Source organism: Salvia splendens, chromosome 5 (assembly GCF_004379255.2).
Source record: "Salvia splendens isolate huo1 chromosome 5, SspV2, whole genome shotgun sequence".
NCBI lineage: Eukaryota > Viridiplantae > Streptophyta > Magnoliopsida > Lamiales > Lamiaceae > Salvia > Salvia splendens.
This window is the reverse complement of record NC_056036.1, coordinates 15,208,128-15,232,488: the sequence shown is the minus strand read 5'-3', so window position 1 is coordinate 15,232,488 and position 24,361 is coordinate 15,208,128. Positions and strand designations below refer to the sequence as shown.

The window sequence follows — 24,361 nt, the reverse complement described above, 5'->3', positions numbered from 1 at the left end:
TAATGTTTAATTTGGGCAGGTTTTCCGTTATTTAGTAAAAGTAGGGTTTTTGATTAAATTGATGGATTTTTGGTATTTTTGTGTTGTTTTGTTGCATATAAGTAGCGATTATGATGAAATTATGGGTTATGATGAAATTGATGGAATTTTTGGACGACTTTCCGTAATTTGTGTATTTCATCTGGATTTAATTTAGCAAAATTAGCGTTTATGATGAAATTGTTGGATTTGTTGGTCGATTTTCCGTAATTTGGGTATTTCATATGCATATAATTGAATGGGTAGTAGCAATTGATTAAGTTTTTGTAATTGTGCCCCTTTTGGTGGGCGATTTTATGCATATATTGTGCCCCTAAGTTGCAATTTAGTTAGCTTGTTGATTGTTGAGTTGTTATGAAAAAAATTTGAAGCATGGGTGAATGTTTTGAAGTAGATGGCATCTGCAAGTTCCGAACAACAGTTATGCTATGGACCTGAGGGAGGGGAAGAAGAGGGTCAGGAAGAAGAGGGAGGGGAAGAAGAGGGTCAGGAAGAAGAGGGTCCGGAAGAAGAGGGCGGGGAGGAACATGACGAAGTAATATTCCGACCACCGACCGCGGGATCCTCACGATCATCAAGTACGATTGGCCGGGCTATGCAGAATGTATTCAGGGGCTTCTCAACAAGGAAGAACAAAGGGAAGGCTCCGACAAAGTTCACGCCTCCATCTAGATAGATTTCGGGCATATGTCAGTATTTGTGTCTATTGAAACAGGTTGTGGTTGATTATTTTTTATGTGATGAAAAATAGGATCAACAAATATTATTTTGCTATGGTTGAATGAACAGTATTATGATTTTGATAAACAAATATAAACGAATATCAACATATGACCGAGCGAAGTATTATGATTTTGATAAATCAGTATTATGATTTTGATATAAAATTCGGTTACAAATATAAACGAATACCAAATATAAACCGTATTATGAAACAAATAACAAATTTTGAATCATAAAATCGCCCGATCGGGCATTTTAGGCACGTAAATCGCCCGACCGGGCGAAGTTTCTGGACTAAACAGTGCTGAACGAAATTGCTTTTGTGACGCATAACTATTATGCGTCTCTATTTGGTGACGCATAACTCTTATGCGTCGTTACTTGGTAACGCATAAGTGTTATGCGTCGTTTATTGGTGACGCATAATGCTTATGCGTCACCAAGTGAATTTCGTTTCTACACTGAATTCACATTTTTGAACATTTTTTCCGGGTTGTGTGTGGCTTTTTGAAACACATAATGTTACAAAATTTTTAGTCTAGACATAATAAAACACATCATAAATGTCGACAACATCTCACAAATGTTGATACATACATAACATCTCAAATACACAAGTTCAGATGCAAATGGCTACCATGACTTTACTGAACGGCACCGGCTGAGCAATTTCTTCGGTCATGCCCCTCTATCCCGCAATTTCTGCAACGACGGGGAGCTCTCGGTTCATCCTCCTCCTGGACATCCATTTGATTAAGTATCCTCCTTCTTCTAACTCGGCCACGCGTTCTAGGAATCAACTGCTGAGGGGTGATGCACAATTTCCATGAAGGTGCAACCCAATACTCTTCATGTCTTGGTGCATCAAATGAAACTTCACTATAGTACTGTGATCTCCATGTACCTAGGTAGTACTTCTCATCTATCAGGTCAATCATAACATGACCTCTGTCTCTAGCAACCGCACAAGCATGCGAACAAGGGATTCTCCACATCTGCCACTTACCACAACTGCAACTCGATTCCAAATACCTGACTATTTGAACATTGTTGCCCTTTGACACTCCTTGTACGATTCTTCCTCGAGTTCGGACATGGTACTTCCCTAGATCTCGGTCAATGACAGTGATGTAATGTTTTCGCCCCTTTGAGTCATTCTTAGCAAGTCTGTCCCTCGCCCATGGGGTTAATTCACCTTCGGTGTGTTCTATTGTTGTCTTCTTCTCCGCCCACCATTTTACCGTCCTCCAAAATGTCAAATCAACCAACGCTCTAATCGGCAACTCTCTCACACCCCTCAAGACGTTATTGTAGCACTCCGACATGTTTGTGGTGGCCACCCCCCACCTAAGTCCACCATCGTAGCACAGTGACCAACATTCTTTTGTAATCCTATTCAGCATTCGAACCGCACCACTGTTGACATCATATAGTGCTCGACGTCTTCTGGCAAATTTACGTTCCTGAGAACTGACCCCCAACTTCCATATAATGGCCTTCACATTGGGGCCCTTGTGCTTCTTCAACACATTTGCCCTCACATGAAGCAAACAAAATTTGTGGTGTATCTGCGGGGCCCTAGTCATGATTTCAGACTCCATTGCATTCAAGAGTCCTTTATGCCTATCTGATATAATGCACACCTCCCTCTCGTATTTCACTACATGAGTTCTGACATGATCCAAAAACCACGACCAACTGTCATTGGTTTCTTCATCCACCACAGCATATGCAATAGGCAAGCATGTCTTGTTAGCATCAAAACCACAAGCAACAAGCAACTTACCTTTAAATCTTCCTCGAAGGTGAGTCCCGTCCACTGTTAACACCGGTGCGGCCTTCTGGAACGCATGTATTGCAGGCCCAAATGCCCAGAAAACATAGTTGAACACCATTGTACGCCTCTGACTCAACAGATCGTTATGCTTCCACTCAACAATTGTGCCCATATTCTGTGACTGGAGTTCAAACATGTAGCTTGGCAACTGCCTAAACGACTCCTCCCATCCACCGTATACAAACTCTATAGCCTTTCTCTTTGCATACCACGCCTTCTTATAACTGATTAACACACCAAATCTGTCTTGAATATCAGCTATTATTGAGAAGACCTTGAAATCGGCACATTGTCGCACATGATGTCGAATCAACAGAGCTATCATTGGGGCTGAAAAGTTAGCATGATCTCTATTAGCACGATGGCCTATACAGGTATGTCGATTCTTCCACTTCCTAACTTCCCACATATCGTCATGCGACCTTTGTGTAACTGAAACCTCCCACTTACATTCCCTCGCCTTTTCAGCATCGGTGGTGCTGATGATGCCTGCCCCTGTGACTGTCGTTCCTGCTGGAAATTTGCATACAGCATGCCACCTTCTTAATTTGCTCTCGACAACCTTAAACTGTTTTTCATTCCATAAACTCCACATAGTTATAGCAGTTTTCACGTGTAGCTTGGAATCAAATTTTGTTCCCAACACAATCCGATGCGGCTCATTCTCATTCCAATACAAAAGGCTGTGTTCATTACCTCCCACATCATCCGATACTCCAGAAGGACGACTTGGTAATTCACGAAAGAATCTAAACCCATTAGGATTGTATTCCGGAAGTGGTTGTTCACCTTGCATAACAGGTTTACATGGTACTATCTCATCATCAGAACTAGCACCGACATCATCAGCACCATCACCATCACTGAGATCGGGGTCTGGCTCTGTCTCGGATAGTGGCCTTGGCTCATCAAGATCATCTGCATCATCTACCTCATCATTCAATCCAACACCAACATCAGCAACATCTACAACATCTACAACATCTACAACATCTCTCTGCTCATTCATTTGGTCCACCCTCGCAGATGATCCAATACCACACTCAAAACTCATTTGTTCAAACCTCGCAGATGCTCCAATACCATAATCAACAACTGGTGGGATTTCTTCACTCCTCACAGGTGAATACTCAACAAATAATTCAATACACCCACTTGAATTTTGAGCATTGTTGAACATAAACATTACACTATCATCATTGCGAATCACAGAACATGTATAACTCATACCGGAACCATAGACTATACATTGTCTCCATAATAATTCAATTGTGTGTTGGTTCATATCTATTCCCATCGCATCACAAATCATTGCTACCAACTCATAATAGGAAACACATGAATTTAATATAATGGAGCTCCTCGCACGAGGTGGGTCATAACCAATACCCATATGTGGTAGTTGAACTACTCTACCACCCCAATACAAACTCACAAATACTTGCATGATTTCTGCATCAAAAACATATAAACCAACGACAATTATGGACATTTTCCTACAAGCCCTAATTTGTATAAATTGGGTAAAACTAACAAATGAAAGCACAATAAACATGAATAATGATGAATGTAGCTAAATTGATGAACAAATTACCGGATCTTATGGAGAAATCGCCGGAAATTGCCAGAAAACGCCGGAAATCGCCGAGATAGAGGAATTGAAAGTGTATGAAGGTGCGTTCTGTGATCTGCGTGTGACTGGAGGCAGATAAAAGCCGCCTTAACGACGCATAACCAATGTGCGTCGTTCATGAGCGACGCACAATCCTTATGCGTCGTTAAGCGACGCATAATCCTTATGCGTCATTACTTAACGACGCATAATGGTTATGCGTTTCATTAAGAACGACGCACAATCATTATGCGTCACTCCCTCAATTAGAATGAATCTATTCTCCTTCATTAAATTGGAATTCCATTACTCTCTTAGCACAAAAGAAGAAAGACCTCAAATAGTGAGATGTATTATTTGTTATGGCGGCCGAATTGCAATTGGCACACGTTCTTTTTATTTACTGCCGATTTGAGTAATTACGTAATTTGGTTGCGAATTGAATCTTGGCCAACTTATTTTTCACATTTTATCAAATTACACTAAAATACAATAAAATATTAAAGATGCAAATTGTAATTTAAAAAAATAACTAAGTTTGTCCTACAAGGAAAGCATAATTAACGAGTGATATAGTATAAACTTTTCGACCTTGCAAAAGCATTCATATCATGTACTCCTACTACTCTTTTGAAATTGACTTAGAAAGTTGGAATTAGTGCTTCATTAAAGTCAAAAAGTAAGTACACAAATAAAAGAGACTTTATTTTACATTATTATCTCTTATTTAATTTTATTTTCAGTTTAATTATTTGTTATCATTTTCCCTAAAATAAGTCAAAAAATGAAATATCTCACTTAAATTGAGTCCGAGGGAGTACATCATATAGAGTACATTCTTTAAAATACGCTTAAAGTATATTATACAAACTCAAAACATTATAAAAATACACAAATAATAGAGTATATTAACAATTATGTGTTTGACATATCGAATATGGAGTACATTAACAATTATGAGTTGGAGAAAAAGTAAAATAAAAATTAGATTTACGTATGTTAAATTCATTGTATAGAATATCAAATATAAAATCAATAAGAGCATCTACAACCGTGCTCTTGCCAACGAGCACGGTTGTGGGCTCGGCTCCACTTTTTCTGTCTGCTCTTAGGCAAGAGCACGACACCCACAGACGTGCTCTTCCGCAAGGACGAGCACAAGGGCCCCACCATTCTATTATTCAATTTGAATAAAAATATTTCCACAAAATTAAAATGCATTAAAAATATCCGGAATAATATTACAAATTACAAATAAAATAAAAATTACATAATTAAAATCCTAAAATTTAAAAAGTACGTAATTAAAATCCTAAAAATTAAAAATTACATAATTAAATTCATAAGTGACCGAATTTCGTCCAAATGGATGATGAATGTGTGTATTTATAGATGGTTTTTGGATTAAATTTTTTTAAAATAATTTCAAAAAAATTTCAAAAAACGGTAATAAACGGCTATATTTTTTGGAATCCGAAAATATATATATTTTTTTAATTTTTGGTATTATTTTCAATTTTTTAAAAAAAAAGAAAAAAAGAAAATGTCAACGGCCAATAGAAACACGCCACGTCACCCTGCTCGCTGGCACAGACGTGCTCTTAGCTAAGAGCACGTCCGTGCCAGCGGCAAGAGCGCAGCGGCGGACAAGCGTGTCCTTGCCAGCGGCAAGGACGGACGGAGAGCTTGTGCTCACCGTTGCCGATGCTCTAATGTGTCACCAATCAAGCATAAATGCAACCACCATTCATTTCGAGCGTGAATTACTCTGACTCTGTGACTGTACGCAATGTTCATTTGAGCGATCTCTTCAATAGTGACTATTACTAAATAAATAAATAAAAACAAGAGAGCATTCTATATAATATGCAAATATGAAAATGAAACGTTTATACTAGAGATGCCCAAGGTTTTCGGTTCCGGTGGTTGCAGTTCAAAATATGGCGGTTTCGGTTCAAGCAAAATGTCACGGTTACGGTTCCAGATTTTACGAACCGAACCGCCAGTTAACCGGCGGTTTCACTGTTCCGGCGAGGTGTTCGAGGCGTTAAGCATTTGGCTGCCATGGGTCAGCTTTTTCAGGCGGTTTTTGACCGAAACCGCCGGTTAACCGTGAAAATCAGCGATTAACCGCTAAACCGGTGGTTTCACGGTTTTGGTGCGGAACACAAGGCTAACACGTTGCAGCGCCGATTGGATGGTTCATGCAGGTGGTCAGGCGGTTTTGCAGGCGGTTTGTTGACCAAAATCGGCGGTTTTGGGTGTAAAACCTGAGGTTCCGACGGTTTTTGACCTTTTTTCATTTTTTTTAATTCGAATTTTGAATTCAAATTGATCCATTTTCCCCCAATTTTTATCTATAAATACCCCCATCTATCCTCACTTACATTTGCCCCACTCTTGTGTTAATAAGAGTTTATCTCTTCAATCTCCTAATTATCTCTCTTTGTCTCTCATTTCTCATTTGTGCTACTTGTGCTTACATTTGAATTATTCAAGTGCTACTCCTATATTACGCATTGTTATACTTGTTCTATACTTCTATAAGTTGTCTTTCCCAATTGCTAAAATAAAAAAATTATAATTCCATAAACTATCAAGATGTCTTCATCCCGAGAAGTTCATGTTGATATTTCTCAAAGGAAAAGGAAAAGGAAAAGGAAAGTCCAAGAAAAGGAAAGGAAAAAGAAAAGGAAAGTCCAAGATGCCAAGTCGAAAATCCGTTATTGATGAGATTTCTCAAAGGAACATGGATATGTGGCAGGTTAATATTTATTATCAACTAATATTATTAATTATGAATTACATTACATTATTGTTCATAATTCTATTTGATATTTACACTACACATATTATTTTGTAGAATCGAGAAGAGTAAGATATGGCCAATGCTATTGCTCTCTCCTGCTCTCAATCCCAAGGCGGACGTGGATATGGTGGTGGCGATGCTTATGTTGGTAATGGTAGTGTCGGTGCCTATTCTCAACAAATTCCAACCCCGGTGAATCTTGACGACGACGATGATGATGACGAGGAGGAAGGGGAGAAAGAAGAGGCGGGAGAGGAACAACAACAAGAAATGCCACCCCCACCACCACCAAGGAGTCGCCGTGGTCATGGTCGTGGAAACCCTCCTCAACCTCCTAAACCAATTGAAAGGTCTTTACCGTGGTCATGGTCGTGGAAACCCTACTCAACCTCCTAAACCAATTGAAAGGTCTTTAACCTCAAACATCATGGTCAAACATTTCAAGAAGGAACGAGATAGTACCGATCCGAACATTCTTAATGTGTATTGCAACTATTGCGAAAACGTATACACACTAAGAAAGGGTGGAGGATATGACACATTTACCTGTCACATGGAGAAAGCACATCCGGTCGACTGAGAGTGGGACCGGGACAGGGAGTGGGACGGGTTCATCCCAAACATCAGGTATGTGTAGCACTACTCTTTTAAAATATGATCACAAAAATGCTCTAAATGTGATGTCTAGATTTACTGTGATGAAACATTTTTCATTCAATGCTTTTGATAACGATGCGTATGAGTTGAGTATGCGACAAGTTTATAATGCTGCTGCAAGAAAATTGAGTCGAACTTCTATTACTCGAGTTGTTGTTCAACAATGCTTGGAAAAGAAGGCGCAATTAGGTACGTTTATTGTTAACTTGGGTCATAAAGTTTTGATTTGCTCGGATGTGTGGAGTGATTGTTTTTGCAAAAAATCATATATGGGCATCACTGTGCATTTCGTTGATCATAGTTAGACATTGAACAAACGTTTGATTGCATTTCGAGAATTTCCTGCACCACACACCGCACAAGCAATTGCTCAATTGATCATTCAAGTTTTGAATGAATTTCAATTGATCAATAAAATTTTTTCTGTTGGTTTTGATAATGCAAGCGCTAACACTGCTAGTATAGATGAACTCATCAGTGCATGCTCTCTCCTGTTATCAATGACAAATTTTTTCATGTGCGATGTATTGCTCATATTTTGAATTTGCGTGTTCAAGATGCGATTGATTTGTGGCAAAAGTATGTTGATCCCATTAGAACTGTTGTTAAGTTAATTCATAACAAAGCTCCTATTGGTAGAGCTTGGAAGAAATATTGTCATAGCAAGCAGTGCGGGTACACCAATTTTCGTTTGGATGTTTCAACTCGTTGGAACTCGACGTACGATATGTTGGAGTCGACCTTGAACCATATTGAATATTTATGAGATTTTTTAGAAGTTGCCGCATGTTCCTTCAGATTTTCTTTTGATACCCTCTTGTTGGGACCACAACATTGATTTATTTCGATTATTCCAAGCTTTCAAAAATGCCACTATTGAGTTATCCGGTGTTTATTATCCTATTTCTGTGCGCGTTTTGGAGCATTGCATGTATGTGACAATTGGTTTTAAGAAATGTGTGAAAAATACTCAATTCATAAAGTTGAAGGCTATTTTGTTTTATATGGTTGAAAAATGGTTGAAATATTTTGCGCGTATTCCAAATGTGTTTTTGATTGCAAAATGCTTGGATCTAAAGTGGAAGTTGCATGGTGTTCATAAAATTTTAGACATGTACTATGGTTGTTTGCACGATTTGGATTTTTCTCAACTTAAAGAAATGAGTTTGACAAGAGGAGAAGGCTTTGAACTAAGTCTTCCGAATGTTGAAGAAATTAAACTAAGGTTAGATAGTGCACTTCGTGCTCTCTACGCGGAATATGAAATGCAGTATGACACCACTCACCAGGTACGTGCTCCTTCTAGTCCTTCTACATTCGATTTTGGTGGGGGGAACTATAGCAACGTCATGATTGATCCAGATGTAGTATCATAATTGTAAGATCTATACGGTGCTACAACCAATAGGACTAGAGCTACTAGTGAGTTAGATATATATTAGGAATCGCGCTCTATTTTTCAAGTTGAATGTCCTCCTACTCAACAAATTGACGTCCTCGATTGGTGGGGAACACATGACAAAGAGTTTCTGATACTCTCGGTAATGGCTAAGAAGATTTTCGCCGTTCCCGCTTCCACCGTCGCCTTTGAGCAAGCTTTTAGTGTCGGTGGTTGTGTCCTAGACGACAAAATGAGCAATCTCTCCGCTAAAAACATGGAAGCCACTATGTTACTTGATGATTGGGCAAAGGCGGACATGAGAGCACAAGAGCCGGATTTCGACTTCCGTGTAGAAAGTGATGATGAAGACTTTTCTACCGATGACGAGGTCGGAAGCGAGGACGTTCCAATTTATTATGTAAGTTCAAATTACATAGAAAAAAAATGAAAAACCAAAACCGAACCGAAACCGCGAGAACCGTTTGAAAATCGGTAGTTCGGAACCGGAACCGCCGGTTTTCGAACAGAAACCGTAACCGTGAAATAGCCTTACGGTTCGGTTCTGGTTCCACATTTCCTAAAACCGGAACCGTCGGTTCATGAACCGTGGGCAACACTAGTTTATACTCCCTCTGTCCCCCATTAATTGTCCACTTTGATTTCGGCACGAGTTTTAAGAAATGTAAAGGAAAGTGGATTAAAGAGTTAGTGAAATATGAGTCCCATTTTTATTTATTGGTTTTATAATAAAATGTGTGTGGAATAAGTTAGTAGAATGTGGGGTCTACTTATCATTTATGATAAAAGTAAAAGTAGACAATTAATGAGGGACAGACGAAAATGACAAAAGTGGACAATTAATGAGGGACGGAGGGAGTACTAAACACTTTGAAATTCTTCATTTTCAACATCTTCCTCATCTTAACTGAATTAGACATCTTCAACCGATTCTTGATACATATCAAATCATCTAATTTCTCGCAAGTCAATAAATTTCTATATGAAGTCAGAACACAACCACATATGCTAGATGCAGACTCGGAAGTAGGGACGTCAATCGGGCCAGCCCACCGGGTTTCGGGCCAACCCTATTCGGGTTGCGGGTCAATCGGGTGCAGGCTAATTGAGTTGTGATTTTTTCCGGGTTATAAAGGTTCAACCCTAACCCTAAAAGCTCGGGTTTCGGGCTAGTCCATCGGGTTAATCGGGTTGCTACCGATAAAAATAACATGCGATCAATCCAATAAATAATGGTGAAAATTAGTTATATTTATAAAATGTAAAATATTTACTTATGATAAATTTGAGATATATGCTTAAACTCAAACATAAACATGATCAAATACTAATATTTGAGATTTATGCAAAATAAAACATAAACATCAAGAAATTTTAAAGCATGTTTAGAAATTTAAATATATTTTTTAGTGAATTTGAAGTTTCTAATTCATGTATCTATTATTATATTAATAAAAATATAATATATAATTTATATATTTAATATATAAAATGAAAAGTTATTTTTAGTAATCTATATTATAAAATAATCAATTAAGTGTCGAATTAGAGTCAAACAAATAGAATAATAGAAATTTTATCGGGTTTTTGGGTCAACCCATCGGATTTTCGGGTCTGGCCCTAACGGGTTGCGGGTTAATCGAGTGCGAGCTAATTGGGCTGGAAATTTTCAGCAATAACCCTATAAATTTGGCAGGCTATTCGGGCCAGCCCACGGGTTGCGGGCTAAATTGACATCCCTACTCGGAAGTAACACTCAAAATAAGGAGGCATTAATTTTTTTTTTAAAAGAGTACTCATATGTCAAATTTATACCGATCGGTTGGACTTTCTTTGTACAATAAGAGACTTTAAATTGAGTAATTAGAGCACCCACAATGGGGTGCCCGATGGCACGCCCGATGCGTGCCATCGTCCTTGGGCACGCTCGATGGCTTCATTGTGGGTGTCCGCCCGATGACACACCCTAAGCTTCGGGCGCGGAAGAAGCGCGGACGAGGGCCTATCGTCCGTGCCATAGTTCGAGCCATCGGGCACCATTGTGGGCTCCGCGGACGATGACACACGTTTTTTTTATATATTTTTTTAAAATGCTAAATTCGAAAAATTTGTATAAATATCCCCTACTCCCAACTTGAATCGTGTAACTTTTGTTAATCAATGCAGTCTTCTCCGGTTTTTAGCTACTCATTGTGTTTTTTAATTAGTTTGCATTATATATTTGAAAATATTTAAATTAATTAACTAAATAATAGTAAAACATATAGGAAACATATAGGACGTCCCTTAGGGCGCCCCACTGCAGGTGGAAGGGTAGGAGGATAAAAATGATAACGTGACGGTGCATAGGGCGCGGCTTATGGTGCCCCATTGGTAATGCTCTTATATAATTAGAGCAGCCTTGAGAGGTCAAAGTATTCTCTCAGCTTAGCTTTTGTTAGTACTCCAGCTCCAGCTCCGGCTCCGGCTACCCGATCTGTTTCCGGCGGCTTTTCTCCCCGATTGACGGTATTAGCTCATCTCACACACCGTAAATGCTATTGCAGCGCCTCATTCTGTCTCGTCTCTCCTAATTCTCTTGCTTTTTGCTCATCTTTGTGGGGAGGATTACAAGCTTCTCCCTAGTGCATTATATACATATATCTATTTGAAAACATGATTTTTCGCTCCTTTGGTGTGTTTTCAATCTCCAATTTTATTCCTTTTCCATGCGTTGCGATCAATTCAGTTGGATTCTTACGACTTCTGCGATTAGTTGGAGGAAGAATCCTATCTGATTACTGTAAATTAGCGCCTTAATGAATCATGATCATTAATTTGTGCAATTATTTTCTAGTACCTTTTTTTATGGCTGCTTCATAAAGTTGACTTTTGTATGCAATAAAACTGGATATTTTTGGAACTTTTGCATTTCCAAACAGAAAATGATGGGAGCGAAGAGAAAAGTTGGAAAATATGAGCTTGGAAGAACCATTGGAGAGGGAACTTTTGCAAAAGTTAAGTTTGCGCATAACACAGAGACGGGTGACAATGTGGCCATCAAAATCTTGGCCAAGACTACTATTCTCAAGCACAAGATGGTTGATCAGGTATACACTTTATTTGTAGATGTTGCTATTGTTACAAATTTTACTTTTTTGTTAAGTGTTTTATTTTAAGCTATTATCTGCTACTCCAATCCATCAGTTAGATTTCAGCAATGCAATAAAATAATTATCTGTACATAGACATTCAGTAATGCCTTTTCTTTTTCTTGAAAAAAGAAACAAAACTATGGTGCAACTTGATATATAAAGCTTCTTTAGTCTATTCCTTTTGTGAAGAATCATCACTCTTCCAGAAAGTATAGGGAGATTTTTTCAAGCAAGTGGAAGAATCTTATATTTCTGGAAATTCTAGTTGGGGTATTGTTTAAATGAACTTGAAGCGGCATTATGCTATTCCTGATCTGCGTATTTGGAGCTATATGTTTTTTTTTTCACTTCTTTTTCTTTATTAAATCATATTAGTGACACATTTGTTGGTTCACAGATAAAACGAGAGATCTCAATAATGAAGATTGTCAGACATCCTTGTATAGTCAGGCTGCATGAGGTATACTTAGTAATTGTCCATTTGGATTTTTTTATTAGAACCCCATTAGAACATCAGGATCCATTGATTTGCTTGCTGACTTTCTCTTATATTTATCTGCCTACTAGGTTTTAGCCAGTCAATCAAAGATATACATAGTTCTGGAGTTTGTGACTGGCGGAGAGCTTTTTGATAAAATTGTAAGTACTTCTGTAATTTTTGAAAAATGATGTTATATTTCCCATTTGACTATGTTATGGTTAAATGAGCACTGAAGCCGTCTATCTTACATGCAAACTGAAAGTATTGTTTTTGCTGGATATTACATTAAGCAAATATGCATATCTAGACTTGTATCTTTAATCATGTCATAAACGATTTGGGAAGGTCTAACGTGGATACATTTGGGTCACATATTTCTATGCATTTGTGCATATCTATTTTCAGAGCCTTCTGATCGAGTAGAACCAATGATTGAAGTCATTATGTTGGGGCCATACCTTTAATAAACTTTATGATGTGGAATTTATTTTCTTTTCCGATTATATGCATGATTAACTGGCCTACATGTATTTCTTAATGCCCAGGTTCACCATGGTAGGCTTTCTGAGAATGAATCAAGAAGATACTTTCAACAACTCATTGATGTAGTTTCACATTGCCATAGTAAGGGTGTGTACCACCGTGATTTAAAGGTGAGCGGAAGTTTTTAATGATGATTGAATTGGTATCCATTACTAGTATTGTATTTTTAATGTTAAAATTTATGTGTATAGCCTGAAAACCTGCTCCTTGATTCCCAAGGAAAGTTGAAGGTTTCTGATTTTGGACTGAGTGCATTACCTCAAAAGGTAAGCACTATAACCATTTTAAATTAGATGATTCTTTAGTGTGGTACTGCTAATTGTGTTAATATTGGGGTGATAAATGTTATTTTCTGTTTTCTCCTATTTTCTGTAACCATGTCCAGGGAGTTGATATTCTTCATACAACCTGTGGGACTCCAAATTACGTTGCACCCGAGGTATGATTTTCATATGATGCTATACTCTGTTGGATAGATATCTTGAAGCAACACGTAGAGTCTTGAGTATTTTGTGATGCACTTTCATGAATAACATACTGGTTAGTTGGATTTCTTATTTTTTGGAATAACATACTTTTGGAAAAGTTTCCTCTACCATTTTATTGCTATCTATTCCTATGCTTGTATTGCAGATCGATCATTAGAGTGCTAGAATTTAATCTGTCCTTTTCTTCTTGTTTTACCACTAAATCTACTTTTTCTATTTATACAGTCATCACATCGACTAGTCTGAAAAGACTATCCATGAGTTTGTGTTGTGTCACTTGTGTTGTGTGAGAGAGAAACAGAAAGGGAACAAATATTAATACGGATCTGCACCGCAAACCTGCCACATATTCAGCATCATTTGGATTGGAACCATCTCTGAAAGGGCTATATTTAAGTCTAAAAGACTATCCATGAGTTTGTGTTGTGTGAAAGAGAAAGAGAAAGGGAACAAAGATTAATACGGATCTGCACTAACCTGCCACATTTTTAGCATCATTTGGATTGGAACCATCTCTGAAGGGCTATATTTAAGTCTAAAAGAAACCTTCTGAACTACAGAACAGCAAGGGCTATTTAAGTCTTAAAGAAACCATTTGAACTGCAGAATAGCTAGATTGGCTTCAAGCCTTTGTGACTGAGGCAAATATACGACAAATGTGTGGTTATTGTGGACTTAGTTGATATGGAAAGGGTGTATCACCTTGCCTTCTATTTCTTGTATATGATTGCGTAGCATCTGCCATCTTCTAACTTTATCTAGATGAAAATATCATGAAGTTGCTTTAAAAAGACTTAACAATAAGCTTTAGGTAATGTATAATGGTGATGAAGGCCATACCAAAACTATAAATAGGTAGGGATTTCTAATCTGGTGAACTGCCACCCTGATAGCTCATGTCAATTTACACCTCTGTGTTGCTACTCTGTGCTGCTATGGAAGTAAACAATGTAAATTTAAGAGTAAATTTAGGTATATGTCTTAGATGCATGGGTTTATAGATCTTGAAAATTAATGAAGATGGCCATATAACATGTCTAGTTGTGCAAGAATCTCTCTCTCTCTCCTTTCGTACTCGGGCGATGGGAGTTATGATTTCTTAACAAGACTGATCCATTGTAGTTGCTAATTTTTTGCTTGGCTACATTTTCCCACATGTTGCAACCTTTTCTTTTCATATATGTATCTGAGAAGGTATGCTGTTGAACGTCCATTAATTTAATAGAAGCAATTATATAGTTGTTCTCCTGTCCGCTTAATCACAACTTTCTGAAATCTGCACGCTTGTGGGGCCTTAGGTATTTCGATAAGTTGTAAGTTTTCTTAATTCATTACCTGAGAAATCCTGATTTTTATCTGCTGTCCTTAATCATGTTTGCCATTTATGGACCTTTGTTATTATTTCTAATGCTTTAGGTACTAAGCAACCGAGGTTATGATGGTGCAGCTGCTGATATTTGGTCATGCGGCGTGATCCTTTATGTTTTAATGGCTGGATATTTGCCATTTGAGGAGATAGACCTTCCTTCCTTGTATAACAAGGTTAATAAATTCATTATACTTTTTAATGTTACAAATATTGTAGTACTTACATTCTTAGTACGGATATGTATTATGGTATGGACAATGATTTATTAACATGTGAAAAAATTATATTTTTCAAAGCTTCATGAATTTCTTATCCAATTGGTTTAGGTTTTCTATCAAAACGATCATGCTAGGTGATTCAGTAAGATGTTAAACCTATCATCAGTAGTTTATAATAGACACAAAAACTTTTCAGTGGCTTCCTTGGACACTTATTATAGTGGTTATATAGTGGATTGTATGATTTACTCCCATGAATAAGAGTGACATGTTTTGACTACAAACAGGAAAAAAGGTGATATCTGCCATTAAATTGTTTTCGAACAAGAATCTCTAACTATGATTTGTCTAAGCATTCCTTGATTTTCTTTTAGTTTCATATAATATCAATAGCATTATATTATCCTTTCCATAGAAGCTCTGTTGTAATTTGTGAGGAATCATTTAAACTGTGTTTCGTCATTTTCCTGTTTTGCAGATTAATTCTGCTCAGTTCTCATGCCCATATTGGTTTTCTGTGGGTGCAATTGCATTGATACATAAGATCCTTGACCTAAATCCTGAAACAGTAACTACAGAAACCATGTTTATATCCAATTGTTCACTGTTCCTGGCATCTCTTAACTCTACGTTTGATTTTTCAAGCATTGCACACACTCTTTTACTCATTCTAAAATTCAACTGCTGTATCCTCAAATCTCCACTTTTTCCTCCTTATCATTCTATTGTAATAAGAAATCACGAGTAGCATAAATACCAGAGGTGTGAGTTTTACAGTGGTCGAACATTGGAGCTCTAGAATAGCAGATCAGACACAACCATTGAACCTTATAGATCATAAGCTACCGTAGATGCAACTTTTTTTTAAAATCTGGGACCTTAGCCTTCGTAAGAATATTTTAGATAATCCTCGTAATCTGAGGTAAGATATCAACTGGATCCATTTGGAATGAGTGTGATTCCAAAGCTGGTTAAAAATTAACTAAAAAAACTCTATTTATAGTTAGATATATAGCAAGTTGAATTTTACACATTTGAACATTTGGTACGGGTTATAAAATTTGCACTTAGGAGTAACTTGATAATAATATTGGATCAACTGAGTTATAAACTCAAACTGAATAATGTTTCTCACCACTTTTTTCCTGCAGAAATGCAATTAGCAAGTGTAAATTTGATTTCTACAGAAATGTGGTACTATTATTTAAATTATCTCGTATTAAGGGCACTCACAATTGGATGGTATTAGACCCTTTCGGAAGCCAATTGGGTCTCATATTTTTTCTAATCCATTTGGACTTCTATCCAACTTTGGAATTGTTAATATTATCATGAAGCTTTTGAAACATCTTGCAACTTCTCATTGACAATGAAGTGTTTCCATTAGTTCTTAGTGTTGTTGGATCACTTCTCTCTTTCCCCTCTCCTGTTTCTTCCCCTGGTTGCTGCACTCCATTTTGACCCACAAGAAAGGGCTTGGCCCTTCTAAGTAACCACTATTTGCAGCGAATCAAAATTGAAGGAATAAAACGAGACTCATGGTTCCAAAAAAGTTATGTCCCTGTCAGACCCAGAGATGATGAAGTGGTGAATCTGGATGATGTTCGTGCTGTTTTTGATGACATTGAGGTTAGTTTGTTCTCTTCTTTTTATATAATTTCTGTGCTGAGTTGATTATTTATGGGCTGAATCAGTTTTTTCCATAAGCTGTTACTTTATCTGTAAGTATTAACAATTCAATTAGAAATATTATGTCATTTTTTCTATAATACCAATTTTATCAACAGTTTTTATTTCAAAATTCAGGACAAATATGTGAATGAGGAATCTCGGAATGATGATGGTGGTCCTTTGATAATGAATGCGTTTGAAATGATTACACTTTCCCAAGGCTTGAATTTATCGGCCTTGTTTGACAGGCGTCAGGTATAAAAATTCAACTATGACATGACATCTGCAATATTATTATATTTCAAGGACGAAGGCTCTCAAATTGTTGTTACTCTACACACCTTTGTTGTGTTTGGCTCGACTTGACTTAAATTTGGTCTATGCATATGTAAATGGTTAATTGCTTAGCTGCAATAACTAGAGCTCATTTCAGCTGAACAGCTCAGGGACCATTGGATGCTCTGATTAGTGAAGATTAAATCCTAGCCAGAGGATTGATTGTTAGTTACATTTGTTAGCTTGATGATGTATTAGTTAGCTTAATGATGCTTCAGCGTATAAAAGGGATTAGGGCTCCTGAGATTGAATTGTAATTGTAACTTCCCCCAAATTAATTCAATACACAATTCTCTCTCCCAAAAACTCTCTCGCAATTCTCATTTTTTTCTTCATATGTTCATTGTCATCTCCGATCAATAATCCAACAAGTGGCGCCGTCTGTGGGAACGGCGGAGGTGGCGAACCGTTCTTGAAATCGATTGAGCTCCACATCGAGTGCGATGGCTTCAAGGTTTGAAGCGGAGAAATTTACCGGCAAGAATGATTTCGGTTTATGGAGGATGAAGATCCGGGCGTTGTTGATTCAACAAGGATTAACAGACGCGCTGAATAAGGAAGATCCAGACGTGGTGCTCGATGAAAAAGCCAAGGCTAAGTGGGCGGAGGTTCTTGCTAAAGCGCATAGCGTGGTGGTGTTAAGCCTTGGTGATACGGTTCTACGAGAGGTGTCTAAGGAGACCACCGCGATGGGGATTCTTGAAAAATGCGAGGGATTGTACATGACTAAGTCGCTTGCGAATCGGCTTTTCATGAAGCAGCGGCTGTATTCTTATCGGTTCACGAAGGAGAGGAATATCTTGGAGTAATTGGAGGATTTTAATAAAGCAATTGACGACTTTGAGAATATTGATGTCAAGCTCGAGGAAGAAGATAAGGCGATACTACTCTTGAACTCTCTACCAAAGGTGCATGATCAAATGAGGGACGCAATCTTATTTGGAAGGGAAGGGACTGTCACTTTGTTACAGGTTCAGTCTGCTCTAAGATCCAAAGAAATTCAGAGACATGGTGAGAAGGTGAATGAGGCGACCCCAGAAAGTTTGAACAACATAAAGAAGTATAAGGGCAATTGACGTTCAAGAAAGAGAAATAAGCCCCCAGAGCCAGCGGCATTGATCAAAAGGAAACGCGTTCTTGCCATTGGTGCAAGAAGCCGGGTCATTTGAAGGACTACTTTGCGTGGAAAAGAAAGCAGGCGCAAGAAACTGGTCCACCTAAGCCGAGCTCTGATTGTGTGCAGGAGCAGGAGTCTCCACACGCTCTGAACATTATGGAGAGATTGTGTGAGGAGTTTTGGATTCTAGACTCCGGGTACAGCTTTCATATGGGTCCGGGGCTTGACTTGTTTGAGGAGATTTCTGAGGCTGATGGCTCTGTGGTGTTAGGAAACAACCAAGTGAGCAAGACCCAAGGAGTTGGGAAGATTTGTTTCAGATTGGATAATAATTCAACTGCCATCCTAAGTGAAGTTAGGTACATTCCGGAGGTGAAGAGAAACCTGATTTCACTAGGACTATTGGAGAGAAAAGGGTGTTCTTTTCATTCTATTGATGGAAGCATAGAAGTCATGAGAAAGGGAGTTTTGATGCTAAAGGGAAAGAGGAATGACAACTGTATTATCTGTGTGGGTTAGCCATCAAGGCTGACAATCAAGCAAATGCTGTCAACTCAGAGTCAATGGAGGTTTGGCACACAAGATTGGGGCACCCAGCTGATGGGAGCATCAAGGAGCTTATGAAGAGGGAAGTTATTCAGGGCCAAATGAAAGAACTGGCCGACCATGTGAGGAGTGCTTTCTGGGAAAGGCCAAAAAGCTTCCATATCAGAGGGGTAAGCATTCTTCTAAGGCTCCTTTAGACTATGAGCATAGTGACCTATAGGGACCTTCCCCAGTTTTATCTGTTGGGGGAGGAAAGTACTACATGACCATAATTGATGACTACTCTAGGAAGTTTTGGGTGTATATACTCAAAGAAAAATCTGAGGCCTTCTCTAGATTTATGGATTGGTGTGCTGTTGTAGAGAAAGAGAAAGGTTGTGTAGTAAAATGCCTAAGAACTGACAATGGTCTAAAATTCTTATCAAAGGAGTTTGAGTCTTTCTGTCAAAGTAAGGGTATAAAGAGGCACAGAACCGTTGAATTAAATCCCCAACAGAATGGAGTTGCAGAGACGGCTAATAGAACTATTATGGAGAGGGTCAGGTGCATGTTGTTTACTTCTGGTATGGAGAAAAAATTTTGGGCAAAAGTTGTAGCTACTGCAGTTAAACTGATTAATAAGTGTCCATCTTCTAGCATTGATGGGGACACTCCAGATTTGAAATGGTATTGCAGCTATGTGGGGACTATTCTCGTCTCAGAACTTTTGGATGCAAGGCCTTTGCATATGTGAAGCAGACCAAGTTGGATGCAAGTGCTCTGAGGTGTGTGATGTTGGGCTATCAGCAGGGTGTGAAAGAATATAGGCTTTGGTGTATAGAGCCAGGAAATCACAAGATATTGGTAAGCAGAGATGTGACATTTGCAGAAACTGAAATGCCTTTTAAGAAACAAGAAAAGTCTGATCAGGATTCTCAGCAGATCGCTCATTTTGAGGTGGAGAGCCTGAGGCAGACTGATGATGAAAGTGTGGAATTTTGAGAATGAAGAGGTTGAAACTGAAGTTGTGCAACCACCAGATCTCAGAAATTACCAGTTAACTAGAGACAAAGGCAGAAGGAAGAATGTGAGACCTTCATCTAGAGATAGACAAATGGCTGAAAGCTATGATTGATGAAATTGATTCACTCATCAAGAATGGCACTTGGATTTTGGTGGACAAGGTGGAGGGTAGGAAGTTAGTGACCTGCAAGTGGCTGTATAAAAAGAAAATTGAATCTGCAGACAATGAACAAATCAGATTCAAGGTAAGACTGATAGCTCGGGGGTTTACACAAGAGCATGGTATTGACTAGTGATAGAAATCCATGGGTTCCATCCTAAAACCAATTAGTGATAGGAGGAGAGGCCCATGAGACTTATATAGTGGATTAAGCTCTTTGTATACACCGATGTGAGATATTTTTATATTCATTTTATGTTTCAATTGCCAACACCCTCCCTCAAACCCTTCAAGGTGAATCTTGAAGGGGTTGGACTTTTTTTATGATCGATTGGACAATCGGCCCAATTTTTTTTCGATCGGTTGGACCACTGACCCAAATTTTCAGCCAGTTATACTTATACTGCTAGATCAGTCATTTTTTTTCGGTTTCAGCCCAGATATACTGCTGGGCCAGTTAAATATGACCCACAGTCGGCGACCCGCTCTGATACCATGATAGAAATCCATGGGTTCCAACCTAAAACCAATTGGTGATAGGAGGAGAGGCCCATGAGACTTATATAGTGTATTAAGCTCTTTGTGTACACCGATGTGGGATATTTTTATATTCATTTTATGTTTCAATTGCCAACAACTACAACGAGGTATTCTCACCTGTAGTCAAACATACTTCTATTAGAATCTTGTTGGTTGTTGTTGCAAAGTTAGATTGGGAACTTGAGCAGTTGGATGTGAAAACTGCATTCTTGCATGGAAACCTAGATGAAACTATATATATGTGTCAGCCAGAGGGATCTATTAAGCCTGGGATGGAAAATAAAGTTTGTTTGCTCAAGAAAAGTATATATGGACTGAAACAAGCTAGCAGGCAGTGGCACAAGAAATTTGATGATTTTGTGCTGAGCAATGGTTTTGTGAGGTCCAGTTATGATGAATGTGTGTATATCAAGAAGAGGTTGGGAGTTGTTGCATATCTACTTCTATATGTTGATGATATGCTTGTAGCAGGTGCATCGAAGGTTGAGGTTCAGGAAGTTAAAGATGACTTGAACTTGGCTTTTGATATGAACGATTTAGGTGGAGCTAAATGGATTCTTGGTATGAATATTGTGAGGAACAGGGAAAGAAGAGAAATCTGGCTGAATCAGAATGATTATATCACAAGGGTTTTGAAAAGGTTCAGAATGGATAACTCTAACACTACCACCACCCCCCTACCCCTTGGCTCAGCACTTAAGCTGTCTATGGAACAAGCACCAAAGAATGAAGGGGAGAGGTTAGAAATGCATGCAATCCCATATGTTAATATTGTGGGGAGTGTGATGTATACCATGATTGGGCCTAGGCCGGATGTGGCACAGGCTATCAGCTGTACAAGCAGATACATGAGCAACCATGGAAAAGAGCATTGGCAAGCTCTGTGGTAGATCCTCAGATATCTCAAGGGAGCTGGAGATGTTGGGATTTTGTTCAAAAGCAGCAACTACAGTAATGATGATGCACTGATATGACAGTGATTTTGCAGGGAGTGTTGATACTAGAAAATCACAATCTGGGTATATTTTTACCATGTTTGGTGCGGCTGTGAGTTGAAGTCAAGCTTACAGAACGTGGTGGCTTTATCTACTACCGAAGCTGAGTATATTGCTTTAACTGCAACTGTAAAAGAGAGCACTTGGTTGAAGGGTATTGCTGCAGACTTTGGGGTGGAGCAAGAAGCAGTTACCATAGGTTGTGACAATAATGGAGCTTTGAGTTTTGCGAAGCATCAAGTGTTTCATGAACGCAGCAAGCACATTGATGTGCAGCTGCATTTCGTGAGGGAAGAAGTTGAAAATGGAAGGGTGAAGCTGTTCAAGGTTGACACAGCTGTAAACCTGTCTGCTGACTAAACCACTGCCTGACTAAACCACTGCCCAGAGAGAAATTTGAATTTTGTCTGAGGCTGGTAGGTATGTGCAAACAGTGATGTCTGATGTTATCATCTAAGCAATGAAGGTGGAGATTTGTAAATGGTTAATTGCTTAGCTGCAATAACTAGAGCTCATTTCAGCTGAACAACTCAGGGACCGTTGGATGCTCTGATTAGTGAAGATTAAATCCTAGCCATAGGATTGATTGTTAGTTACATTAGTTAGCTTGATGATGTATTAGTTAGCTTAATGATGCTTCAGCGTATAAAAGGGATTAGGGCTCCTGAGATTGAATTGTAATTGTAACTTCCCCCAAATTAATTCAATACACAATTCTCTCTCCCAAAAACTCTCTCGCAATTCTCATTTTTTTCTTCATATGTTCATTGTCATCTCGGATCAATAATCCAACAGCATATATGCAGGATTATGTCAAACGAAAAACTCGTTTTGTTTCCCGACAACCTGCAAAAGTTATAATTTCAGCAATTGAGGAAGCCGCTTGCTCAATGGGACTCAATGTTCACACGAGAAGTTACAAGGTCTGTTTCCCCTCGAATTCTGTGGCTGAATGATGCAAATAAATTTTTGGTTGTTCTATGCCATCTCAAAAGAGATTTCTAGATGATAGAACATGCATCGTTTACCCTTCTCCTCGTACTCTTTTGGTATTTGACAACGGCCTTATTCAGTAATGCGGGCTCAGCTATGTCTCCATAGCAAGTCTAGGTTGCAAATATGTTGGTCTGAGGTTACCATTCTCTACTATTCCCTAATCACTTCCAAATTCTATACTTTTAACAGACGAGACTCGAGGGCGTATCTGCTAATAAAACCAGTCAATTTGCTGTGGTGCTCGAGGTAAATCATAAATGTTAAATCATGGTTGCTTTCCAAATGCTTAATATCTCAACATGTCATGTATCACATTCTTGACTTCATACTTCTTCCATAAAGGTATATGAAGTTACACCATCCCTTTTCATGGTAGATGTCTGTAAGGCCGCTGGAGACACACTTGAATACCACAAGGTCACGCTGTGCTTTACCATTCCAAACTGAATCCTGAAGTGATCCATAACTCACACCTTTGTTTCTGATCATCTGCAGTTCTACAAGAATTTGTGTGAAAAGATCCATCATGTAATCTGGAGAGCAAAGGAAGGGAGTCCTGGTCCTGCTTTGCTTAGAACCATGACTTGTTGATCCAGTTTCGAAGCAAAGCAATACAAAAACCCTTTGTAGACCGGTGGGGGGGGGGGGGGGGTCGGAAGCAAATTGCACAATCTTGAGCTATTATTACTTAGAAAGCAATAAAACCATAGCTTAGATACCATCTAAATCATTATTGTTATCTGTGATGTATGTATGTATGTATGTATGTATGTATGATAGCTTCATGTGTGGGAAAAGATAAGGTTGGTTGTAGATTTATACGTGACATAAGTTATGTTGTAAGCCGATGTACAGTCAATAAAAATAGGAAACTTTTGTTCTATATTAGACTGATGAGGAAGAAATATGTATTTACCTTTTTCTTTGCGTACATTTTCGGATAAAGTTACGAATTACTATCAAATTGTTTTTTCTAAGTTATAACACACATTCTCATCTATGCTTTTCTTGGAAAAAAAAGGAAAAAAGAAAAAGAAAAACTGAACAAATAAAACGCACGTACAGTTAGGGGTGGGTCGGTACGGTATACCGCACCGACCGTGCCATACCACATACCGTACCGGAAAGTACGGTATGACAAAATTCAATACCGATACCGTACCGAATTTTCGGTATACCGGAATTCCGGTGTACCGGAAATTCGGTATGATATTTTACCGTTACCGTTACCATACCGTTATTACGGTATACCGTACCGTGTTTCGGTATACCGTTTTAACGGTATACCGAAACACGGTACGGTATACCGTAATAACGGTATGGTAACAGTAACGGTATACCGAAAAAAAACCTATTGTGTCCAAAATATTTAAAATAACAATTCAAGTGTTCAACTATTTAAAAAAGCCCAAAATAATAAAACTTCATCACAATAAAATCTTGTTCATAGCATTCAAATTAATAAAACTTCAACATTCAAATCTAAAACAATTTATGAAGTCATGATCAACAACATTATCTTCATTTCTTGCAATCACGTTGTCTTCATTTCTCAAAATTCCACAAAAAATCGTTGAAGATGACCCTGCATTTGATAACCTTTATTAATAGTCGAGCATAATCACAATACACAAACAACCAAACCAAAAGAAATGTATGGAGTGTAACATCCATATATCAAAACACCTA

At 38.3% G+C, this 24,361-nt stretch overlaps 2 protein-coding genes and 1 long non-coding RNA gene across 4 annotated transcripts; 2 read left to right on the top strand and 1 right to left on the bottom strand.

The window, feature by feature from the left end:
• Positions 1–1,406: 1,406 nt before the first annotated feature.
• Positions 1,407–2,087, bottom strand: LOC121803883. The gene has a single exon (XM_042203462.1). It carries the CDS (start codon positions 2,085–2,087, stop codon positions 1,407–1,409), a length of 681 nt encoding a protein of 226 aa, XP_042059396.1.
• A 652-nt stretch (positions 2,088–2,739) lies between these two features.
• LOC121804480 lies at positions 2,740–3,124 on the top strand. The gene is made up of 3 exons (XR_006051160.1): positions 2,740–2,774; positions 2,858–2,973; positions 3,068–3,124. It is a non-coding gene; the product is annotated as an uncharacterized LOC121804480 (long non-coding RNA).
• Positions 3,125–11,493: 8,369 nt separating this feature from the next.
• Positions 11,494–23,555, top strand: LOC121804805 (CBL-interacting serine/threonine-protein kinase 24-like). 2 transcript variants are annotated; one of them, XM_042204484.1, is made up of 15 exons: positions 11,494–11,584; positions 11,998–12,165; positions 12,608–12,670; positions 12,778–12,849; positions 13,237–13,344; positions 13,426–13,500; positions 13,620–13,673; positions 15,139–15,264; positions 15,788–15,877; positions 16,816–16,938; positions 17,116–17,235; positions 22,483–22,599; positions 22,862–22,918; positions 23,015–23,089; positions 23,168–23,555. In XM_042204484.1, the coding sequence occupies exons 2-15, from the start codon at positions 12,001–12,003 to the stop codon at positions 23,261–23,263; spliced, it is 1,341 nt and encodes a 446-aa protein (XP_042060418.1). In that variant the 5' UTR covers positions 11,494–11,584; positions 11,998–12,000; the 3' UTR covers positions 23,264–23,555. The 2 variants fall into 2 exon arrangements, with proteins under 2 accessions (XP_042060418.1, XP_042060419.1); XM_042204485.1 differs by lacking the exon at positions 15,788–15,877.
• The last annotated feature ends 806 nt before the right edge of the window (positions 23,556–24,361 follow it).